This window comes from Oncorhynchus kisutch, linkage group LG1 (assembly GCF_002021735.2).
Source record: "Oncorhynchus kisutch isolate 150728-3 linkage group LG1, Okis_V2, whole genome shotgun sequence".
Classification (NCBI taxonomy): domain Eukaryota; kingdom Metazoa; phylum Chordata; class Actinopteri; order Salmoniformes; family Salmonidae; genus Oncorhynchus; species Oncorhynchus kisutch.
The window spans coordinates 48,540,670-48,551,661 of NC_034174.2; the positions used below are offsets into that span (position 1 = coordinate 48,540,670).

General features: G+C 41.6%; 1 protein-coding gene across 1 annotated transcript; it reads right to left on the reverse strand.

Annotated features, from left to right (window-relative positions):
• Nucleotides 1–1,755: 1,755 nt before the first annotated feature.
• otop1 (otopetrin 1) lies at nucleotides 1,756–9,139 on the reverse strand. Its single transcript, XM_020484589.2, has 6 exons — nucleotides 7,948–9,139; nucleotides 7,509–7,645; nucleotides 6,717–6,775; nucleotides 6,375–6,505; nucleotides 4,300–5,216; nucleotides 1,756–4,026 (listed from the first exon to the last, which is right to left on the reverse strand). The coding sequence occupies exons 1-6, from the start codon at nucleotides 8,324–8,326 to the stop codon at nucleotides 3,856–3,858; spliced, it is 1,794 nt and encodes a 597-aa protein (XP_020340178.1). The 5' UTR covers nucleotides 8,327–9,139; the 3' UTR covers nucleotides 1,756–3,855.
• Between the last annotated feature and the right edge of the window lie 1,853 nt (nucleotides 9,140–10,992).

Below are 10,992 nucleotides of genomic sequence, written 5' to 3' on the forward strand. Positions count from 1 at the left end.
AAAGATACCAATGAGCTTTCTATTTGGATTAGGTTGCACACTCCAGTTGTAGGTTCCTGTTCTTCAAAAGCAACAATTCAATTTGCAAAATGTAGGCCTGAGTGAATGTTTTTTTTAAATTGAATCTCTACTTTGCTATAAACAGTGAAAAAAATATGGAGCATTTCATTGCTGTGGGGATAATGAATAGTAATATCCAGGGGTGCTGTCAGTGGTGCTGAAATTGCACATGAGACAACTCTCCCTTAGGAATGCGAATTTTACGCACGATACATATTTTAGAATTAGCCTTTTGTGGATGGAATTGTATTGTTAATTGACGTTGTTTGTGTGAAAACAAACATTGCATATAAGTCATACATTTATTAAGGTCATCACTAGACTACGTTGTGAGCAGTTGATAGTACAACTCTCTCCAAATTATGCACGACACGTTTGGAGTGAGCGTGATGTTTTCAGTTTAATTTCGACATCCACTCTCACACTCGACGTGAAAGTAGAAACACAATAACTCAGTGCACTCAGTGCAACATCTGCAGTTGCAGTGTATCCTCTCTTGCGTTGGCAGATTCCGTCTATTAAACGTCATCTTTATTTTTAGGTGTGTCAACAACATGCCTGTCAAATCGATCTGATGCTCCATCTACATAATCTCTCAGCGTCCTGCAAAATTCTGTCGAGTAAAATATAGGATATGTTATGTCGAATTCTGACATGATTTACTTCTTTCATTCGTGGGAATTTGTGCATATGATGATCAGTCTTTTTTTTAAACTTTCACATTCCTTGAATATAGTGAGTGAGCGTTTACCAAACAAAAGAGATTTGTCAGCCCCTGTGCCCTACCTGCACAGTGTCAATCAATGACAAAGATGTATACAAATTGAATATTTTAATGTTAACTATTTATAATAGGCTAGCATATGCTTATCTATAGAGCATGAATTATATTCAGATAATACTCTGCATTTGAAATTATGATTGACATAATTCAGATAATAAGTAGGCTATATACCAATCATTTGTAAAAATAAAAATAAAAACCTAGGGAATACAAACGGTTTTGAAATTATTTAGCCATTTCATTCCAACAAACAATGGGACTAGGCTAACTGACAAAAATGGGTGATCGCAAAATTTTAGATTCGCTGACCTTTATTGAAGAGTTGAATACAAAGATAATATAGCACGCTTGGAATTGGGCAACAACCTTTGCAATGTATCTGATTCCGAGGTTTTATGCACTAACGCATAGTCCGCAAGAAAGTTAACATTTGTCGCCACCACGTGGCCAGCTATTCCACCAAGACGATATTTTTAGCAAGTTAGAAAATGGTTACAAAAATTCTAATAATTAGCAGGATCCACTGAGACTGGGGGTGAGAACTTTAGGCCTATATTCCCAGAGTTCTATAACGAGGCAATTTGATTCATCTTGTTTCCAAAAATATGGTTTTAACTCTTGCAGTGAAAGAAGATAGCTTCTGCTATTTGAGCATTGCGCTATGCTACATAGGCCTAGGTGCTCTGATGAAGGGGTCCACAGTGAATTGATTAACTTTTAGCTAACATGCAAAGATCGAGCGAGAGAGACCAGGATCCCCTACCAGCAGTGGGTTATAGGACCCATGCACTTACATGTGTTTTATTTGAGTTATATCTTCATAACTTCACTGTAGATAATAGACCGAATGTATGTCATTTCTTTTAACTTAAAATGTCAGTTTCACAATCATTTTTATTACAGAGCCAGGAGCCTTTATGTACATTCACTTTAATCTACGTTCAGATATGTACAGGATATAGTATTGGTGCAGGTTTACCAATAAGCATTGACCACAGATTGGCACGTACAACTGAAAACAAGTACAGTAGTTAGCACCAATGTAGAACTCACAGTTTTCTGATAGTCCCTACAGCCTAAATATGTTGTCCAAAAATGAACCATACAGTAGCACTACATTTCACTAATTCATCACAAAATCGATCAACAACATCACAGGTTAAGATTATTGTCAACGCTTTCTTTTCAAAACTACATCAATCAAGATATTTGGTTCAGTTTCAGAGTTGTTTCAGTTTAAAACAACATATTTGCTTTTTGGAAAATGCATGTCAGTCAATACAGTATATACTGATCTGTGCAAATATTGTATTGTTTCCCTTTTCAATAACATAATAACCGCCCTATTCTTCAGCTGTTTACCAAAACAGTGGCAGGGTGGGAAAACACTTTGGTGTTGTTTGAACTGCAGATTGTCCCTTTAAAATGCAGAGTGCATACTTAGTCTCTTCACCAATATTATGGATTGAGAGAGCAAATGGGGCACGGTGGCCAGTTTACGGACACTTTCAATGGAGAGTCTCCATTGAGCATTTGTTTTAGTCCAGAACTAGGCTTAATATGGGTCCAGGGAATACATCAGTGTGGATTGGAGCACGCTTCACACACTCCCAGGCGGTTTCTTAGTGAAATTGAGTTCCATAACAATTATTGAAATGTTTAATATATTTAAGGATTTCAGGTTCATTAGCAGAAGAACAAATTTAACTAAAAGAAAAGCAGAGCTACTAGCATTAAAGATCAGTCAACAGTGTACAGCATTCAACAATGTGATTGACATCATTCCGTGTATATTTGATGACAACAAGTCCTGATTGAGGACAGTCAATACAATGAGACGTTTGCGAAAGATTATGAGAACTACAGTCCATTGTTCATTTGTTGGAGATTCTGAGAACTACAGTCCAATATTACAATGAAGAGCAATCAAAGTCTAGCGCTGCCCTATACTACAGTACATGTAGGACTCTAGAATGTGGCCAGCCAAGTAGTTCAAGTGTTTGACACAGAAGTATTGAGTTTCCTGTGTATTTTTCCGACCACTGAGAACATCCTCCATGACACTGTGCATTTGAAATATACATAAAAATGGCAACACACACACAACAACAACAAAAAAACGTTAAGGCTTTTACAGTTGCACCTCATCTTTACAATCCATAGTACAGTTCTTATGTGACGTTGAATAATCGAGACCGAGAGAGCTTCTTTGGCTTCTCTGTGATGTTGGAGTACTGCTGCAAACACAGTGGTGTGTGTGATATCAGCACAACCGGGGATGAGGCCCACTAGTCTCACCATGATACAGGATTTGAAAAATGAATGTGGCATGGCTTTTCGATATAAGTTGTCTACTTTCATCGTGTATCATCACTTATCATGCTCCACTCTCATGATGCATTCATACATAGCCTGGCTTACATCTGTACTAGGTCTGAGAGACAACTTGACACTAAACTATTACATACGCGTTTTAATAACGCATTCAACAAAAATTTGATGAACATCCAAAGACAAACCCAAACACTTGTTATAACAGAGACCTAAATTCAAATGTCAATTTCACTTTTCAGTGCAGCAACACACAACAAAGCAAATACTATTTGAAATCTTTCAAAGACTTTGGCGTTTTGGGTGAGCCTCCCGGGGCGGGGGATCAGTTCTTGCACATTTGGGGCTATTCCATTGGTTACATTGTGCCAGGCCAGCTCAATCAAGCACAGCTAAAGTATTTGAAAGATTCCGAATACTATTTGAATCCAGGGTCTGATATCAATGTAATTTGTTGTTTATATCTGGTGCTACAAAATGTTTCCGAAGATGCATCGCTACAAGGGACATCTCATCTAGTATAATCCCCCTACACTGACATGTTTCAATGCTTATTTAGAAGTCTAAAGTACATGACAAGAGCTCCTCCTGAAAGGTTGACCTGTGTTGCTATTAATTTCCTCTATGGAGCCCTTGGTGACAAGTGTTCTTGTGCATGTTGCGTCATCTCGTCGGTCTTGTCACACCCTTCGGAAGACTTCGAAGAGGGAGGCCACAGAGTGCATGCGGTAAAAGAGGTTCATGGGCACGGCAAAATTGAGAACTGTTGTCCATATGGTGAAGCCAAACGTCTCCTGCTCCAGGCCGTTGTCATACTGGGGTCTGCAGCCGAAGGCAGGAAGGATCCAGAGCTGCAGTGAGGAGATACCAAATAAGGTTAAACTTACCTTTTTGTTGTTGTTTTTTTGTTTTGTTTTTCTGTGTGGTGAATGCGCCTTGTATTTTCATAAACTCACACACAATACATTTCCCTACTGAAACATTGCATTAAAGGTAGAGAATAAGAGTAGTTAGTAGGGTAAGAAATGGGGAATCCTATGTGTTTGAGAACTAGTAACATCAATGCTGACTATTGTCAATAAATAAATAATATATTCATAAGTAAAAAAAAACAGCAAGCTTACTGAGATGTTGCACATGAAGAGGAAGACAGCGATGTTCTTCAGAATCTGCCTCTTCTTGCTCGGGGTCTCCGCCACGTTGCTCCCGGCGTGTAGGGGCACCGCCGAATGTTTCCGTGAGCTGAATGTTCCGTAAACCTGTCCGTTCTCCACCTGCTCGTTCTCCAGCGTGACACAGCCCTTGTCTGGGTTCTCATACGCCCGGTTGATGATGCCGTTGTAGGGCGGAGCCAAGGAGGAGGTCACAGAGAAGATCTCCGGCACAGGCCCTGCCGCCTCAGCGTCCTCCCTCTCACCGTCCTCCCGCTGACGGTAGAGGGACTCTATGATGAACAGGTTCTGGATGTACTTCTCCAGGACAATGAGCAGCGAGTACATCAGGTTGGTCCAGCGGTAGCTCGGGCTGCTGCTTGAGGCTGCCACAGCCACCACGCTGCACCAGGACATGAGCCAGGAGCCCACCGACGATCCGAATAGGATCTCTGTGTCCAGCGTCCGCGAGGGGTTCTTGGTGGTGTCCATGGGCATAGGGTCGGCACGGTATATGAGCAGACCCGTGGCCCCGGCCGAGCACATGAACACCAGCATGACGATGCCGTAGCAGTAGAACATTGCGATGGCTGACTCCCGGGTGTCCATCGACTCTTCCACGTGGATGATGTAGACCACCAGCACGCCGATGGTGCTGGCCAGGGCGACAAGACCCAGGATGGGGCCGACAACCAGCCCCTGGGTCCTGGTAGCCGGCCTTTTCCGGTTGTACTGGAGGTTAATGCTGCGCCCTATGTTCTTCCACATGACGAAGAGCATTGCAGAGACAAAGATGTGGTACTCTATGTTGAAAGGGTATAGGTAATAGAGGCTGTTGGAGAACATGGAGCAGGCGCTGGTAGTGCAATTACAGTGAGGCTCCATATCCACTGAAACACATTAAAAATAAACAATATCTTGTCAGTTTCAAGCACAGTGAAATCCCACTTCTGCAACCATAATGTACCTTACAAAACAGTGGCCTCCAGTTTGTGTATACAAGTAGACTACACAGAGGATGTAAACTCCCAAGTTATTCAAATATAACCAAATAAATTATGTATGGCAATAAAGTATATTTCAAAGTTTGTTTGCATGAAGCCAGTTGTTTTCTTTGTGTCTTATGTAACATAATTAATCAATTATTTGCCATCAGAGTTTAAAGCAACAATACACTTTAAATGGAGGTAGGAATTGACTTTAGAATTCAGATATTTACCAAATGAATTGGTCTGGACTTGAATATAGAGAAAATGTCCTGTTTGGGCCTCCCAGCTCAATGTCCTGTTTGGGCCTCCCAGCTCAATGTCCTAGTCATTTCAACTTTGACAATCCTTCATGTACCAGTGGGTGGTCTGATAAATATTCCCACAACTGCTCTTCACATGTGTGATGAGGATCATCAGGTTGGTGGATCAAGTATATCAATCAACCTTCTGAACACCAAAATACACAATTCCACAAAATGGTATACAATGACTTCCAGTCTTTCCTCAAAATAATGCTTCCCTTTGTACTTGAAGCCACTACAATTTGTACTACTCTTTCCTAGTGCTGCCCTCTAGAGACTGCTTTTAAACTCAACCCTGAAGCACCACTATCTCTACCCACTCACGACCCCCTCCCCAAAGGGTACCACTACGGCCCTGCTCTCTTTAATTAAAAAGGGAACAACAGCGGCACAGTCAGCCTCACAGTCGGCCGGATATGAGGGGGCCGGTGGAGCAGCCACGGCTTAAGATGTATCAGTTACTGTAATTGCAGCGCCCTCGGGAGCAGCCCGGCCTGGGACAAAGGCGTCTGAGGTCGCTAGAGCTGGGGGGGGGGGTGGGGTGGGTGGTGGGGGCCAGCGACCGTGCATGTCTCGTGAAACCGAAGAGAGAGGCGTTCGACACAAACAAGACCTGCCGGACTGCCTAATCCATCCCACCTTCCCCTCCAACCCCCCTCGCACCCCTGTCTTTCATCCAATGAAGTGAGCTTCTCAAGTGAACTATTGTCCTTTTTTCTTTGGGTACAAGCAGCCACTCGACCCCTGGTCCCCTTACCTATGGTGAGGTTTACATAGCCCAGGGAAGAGAGCCTTCTCTTGTGGTTGTTTAGGAAGTGCTCAGCCTCAGACATCACACCGTTGCACCACAGTAGCAGGTTGGTGAAGACTGCATGGATGACACCAAATCTGAGGGAAACACACATGAAACAATATGATCTTACAATGACACTTTAAATTAGTACAATGTTTATAACAGGATAAATAAACTCATCAACTGTTTAATTGAATTGCACCAATGAAAAATGTACATGAGCATAACCTAAACATACCTTAGGCTTGAGAGGCGTGCACGGGTTGTGACAATCTCAAAATACTGGTTTATTATATTTCACAATACCTTTCAAAGGTCTCGAAGGTCTTGATGACGTCCTTGATGTGAAACCAAAGGAAATGGACCTAAAACAAAACTCAAAAAATGATATTTGTATCACAGCACTGACAAGACACACTATATAATACATTTAAAACATTTAAAAATGTTAAAAAACATTCCATTTCTGGTGAAGGCTTTCATTTGGACTGTGAAAATGAATCATCAGAATGTGAAGGCCATATCAAGCGACCTCTCAGCTGATGGATTACCTCTGCCTGTGCTACATTAGACTCCAATAACATGGACAATGACAGGATTATGTTGTACAGACAACTCTCTTTCTTGCCTGAGTAACAAAGCTTACATTATTCCACTTCAAGACAAAGCACTATACCTGTTTAAGTGGAATTTTGATACCATTACTCAATAACTTTTCAAACAGAGCAGCCAGTTTACCTGTAACACTTTACACATTTAAGAAGACAAAGGGGGGTTTATTCATGGCTTATAAGCTGTTAATTGTTACTTAGCCTATGTACATTGCAATTGTAGGTTCTAATAATACATTGGTTTAAACTGTGTGCTTGTCAATTAGCTGCTTGGCAAATACTGAGCTTATATGGCTGCACTGTCAATAATGACAGTAATAATCAATAGAGCATTCACAAGCATATTATTAAAGCAAGCACCAAAATAACAATCTTTAAATGAATAATTAACCGTTTATAAATTACAGACCACTTTCTAAATCCTTGAAAGTATAGGCCATAATGAAAAGCGTGATCAAATTAACATAGAATGGGAGTTGTATCTTACCTGTGCTATTGTGTGAGTTGCGTGGATGATAGGGTATACCCCTAGAACAGCCGACACGCATGATCGATAGCCCACAAAATAACCAATTCGGAAGGCATCCATGATCAACGAGAGGAGCGCAAGAAGAGTTAACCCACCTATATCAATGAAACATTCGTTATTATGGGGCTGCATGGAAACGGGAAAACTATGCAAATGAACCTTTAATTGCTTTTGATGTCAATAAAATGTTTGAAAACCAAAAACAAATATATTCGGAAAATACGCCACATTTAGCTAGTTTTGAGAAGCATTGAACTATATAAAACATTGGAGATATAATATAATACCACGTTATTCCTATGGACTAATAACGACCTCGAGGTTAAATAAATACATTCGCAACACCATTTTACGTAAAGGAAAGACTAAATCTTCCAAACATGCGTGTCAGCTTCACCTCTTATCCAACAGGTAGTAGCATGCACATCCTTTTCTGGCTGTAAGTTACTCTGCCTGTCTCTGCTCACGATGTACCATATCATCCATATCAGCTGGAGGATCATGAGGGTCGTGATAAACGACAACAGGTGCTCTTCCTTCACTGATGCGCCATGGTGCGCAATAGCCAGCATCAGCGACACGCCGATCAAAAGTAAGTTAGTCCCATACTGGCCGCTCAGGATCTCCGCGTTCTTCTGCGGATAGTCCTCAGTCAAACTGACTTTCAACTTGGTGAATATTTTCTTTTCTCGCTCTGAGCTGGAGGACGAGGTAGTGGAACTGTGACTGTAGGACTTATTTAAACACATAAGATCAAGGCCTCCGTGCTCAACCATGGCGCCGAAATCTGTAACATTCGAGTCAGAAAGTAAGAGCAAAGTCAAAACTGTGCGCTATAAGTGCATTTGTGGAAGGCCACGCGCGCAACCTGCTGCAACAAGGCGGGGACGCAAATGGATAGGAACTGTGCCAATTGCATGTTGATTCAATCCAAAGACGGTCTCAATTGTTTCGCATGCTTTCAGTGTCCAGTTTCACTAACATGGTGTGTTTGATGTAACATATTGTCACCCTGGACCATTTAGCTGAAATTAGGCTACTTTATAGCGCATCATATACCCTCTAGCTGTGTGAATTCAGATTAATATATTGAGTTTCAGCCATCGGTGACCGCCGTCCGTGGTCCAGTTGGACCTGTCACACGTTTTTTTGCTAAATTGGTGGACTAGTAGTGCCAACCTTTCGCTTAATCTACATTAAAAAAATAAGTGATCATTGAATAACTTAATCCCCCAAAAGCTTTTTCGTCAACGGATCCTCGTTTCTATAGTCGTTGCCAACTAGCACTTCTATCCAAGTCTCTGAAATCCGTTTTGAGGGGTTATCCCGTGTAAGATAAAAAGAAAACGATATTTGTCAAACCACTTAGGCGAGGTATGGGGCTAAGAGTGTTCCCAACACTCCAAATGTGCTCGTACCCAACCGCCCCTCAGTCCAATAGTCCGTTAACGTGTACCACCACTTGCCTTGCCATGGTTAAGAACTATGCTTTCCAAGAGTGAAAAAAACTGAATCGGATTTCAATGGTCGAATTTACAATGGCCCTTTTTGTAAATGGATTTGTTTAAGTAGGAGGACTCATCATCAATGAGAATTGCCCCCCCCCCCCCACCCCCCCGAAATGAAATCGTCTTTGGCAACATCTAGAGCACTAAGGGGATTGTTTTTTTTATGTGAGGGGGATATAAGTAAAGTCCAAATTAACCTAGTCAACTTGTTGTGCCCCCCGCCCCCCTCAAACACATTTATCCAATGCATGATAACATATGGCATGCAATAGGCTATCAATGCGTGGTAGATAGTGTGAGATACACTTAGTGAAATTGGTACAGGTAGGAGTAATGGTTTAACAATGGGAGTTCCTTCGGGAACTCTGGGAAAATCTGACCGGGGAACCCCTGACCTAGATGTTGTCCCGAGTGGTTTACACCTTTTACGCATGACTCCAAATTCCATTTGGTGCTTTTTATGTTGCCATAGCTGCAGTTTTATAGGCAGCAAATTATACTTTGACCAGGGTGCATTGAACAGTGCTTACAAGAGAGGCGTAAAACAAATACAGGTCCATGAAATAATGATCAATTAGCACATGAGATAGGTTGGCGCAGATCTATATCGAAACTCAATACTACTCTACATGCCTAATCAGAACTTCGTTTCCGTTGTTGTATTTACACTCATTGTTTTGATCATTGCAGTCAAAGCATCAGGAAATAAACTCGTGGACTCTCAGTTGAGGTGATCATCAGCGCAAACCTTTCTGAATGGGAATCCTAATCGGAGATGACACCATGTCGTTAATCATTGCTCTCGATTCCTATCAGTCAAGTAAACAAACAAACATCCATTAAATGTTAATTCCATCAACCTGATTGATTCTGTTTCGGTGCATTTCAAATTGATTGGAGGCGGTCATTTTGACCAGTGGAGCGCGCGCGCATGCATGGTGGGTTTCCAACTTCCCTGTGCTCATATTAAACCAAAGATAGGCCTATTTTAGGTTTGAAACTTCCCTTGGATCGACGGAGTCGGGTGTTTTCGATTCTAGGCCAGCAATAGTTGTTTATTACAGACCGATAATATGCAGGTAGACATTTACACTTGTACCCATATACAGGTTGAACATGGCAGTTTTGGACACTGATAAGCTCCTAAATTGGAACACAGTGGCTGTACAGTAACATGCTAGAAATGACATCAAAGCTCAGGCTCTGCACGTCACAGCGCTGGATGGGTTTTGACTGACAGCAGTTCTGAACTTGAGCACCACATGCAACAAGAAGTTGCCCCCATCCCCATCCCTCCCGCTAATTAAGCAACTTGTTTGTTGTCTGAGTGAGGGACTAAATGTATTTTTAAAGATGAGACGTTGAGGATGATGACAAATACCACTATGATGTCACACAAGCAAGCCAAACACCCGAGGCCAAATGTGCACTACATGTTTCCATATGAAATTCATGGCATACAGTATCAACGTTTATGATCACTATGATGTACATAGTTATTTACGAGATGACATGGCATCATACTCTGGGTTGTTCTGAACAGAATGAGCCTGTTTGTCTATTGTGATGAAAATGTGCCGCTGAACACACACCTAATGTACACGACTCCTTTCTATACACACAATTACAATCAGTTTCTCTGAATTGCCCCGTGAAAGCCTAAACATTAGGATTGTACTTTATAACTTAGCTAGTCATGTTAGCAATAGAACAAGCTTTCAAATGATGCCCACCTAACCCAGATTGCGTTTTACACTGAGTGTACAAAACATTGACTGACCAGGAGAATGCTATTATGATCCCTTATTGATGTCACCTGTTAAATCCACCTTAAATCAGTGTAGGTGAAGGGGAGGAGAAGGATTTTTAAGCTGTGAGACAATTGAGACATGGATTGTGTGTGTGTGCCATTCAGAGGGTTAATGGGCAAAACA

Coding starts and splice junctions, on each gene's coding strand:
- otop1 (XM_020484589.2), bottom strand. CDS start 8,326: ATGGTTGAGCACGGAGGCCTTGATCTTATGTGTTTAAATAAGTCCTAC. Junction 7,646..7,947: donor TACTACCTGTTGGATAAGAG/GTGAAGCTGACA, acceptor TCATTGATATAG/GTGGGTTAACTCTTCTTGCG. Junction 4,027..4,299: donor TCTTCATGTGCAACATCTCA/GTAAGCTTGCTG, acceptor TCCTCACTGCAG/CTCTGGATCCTTCCTGCCTT.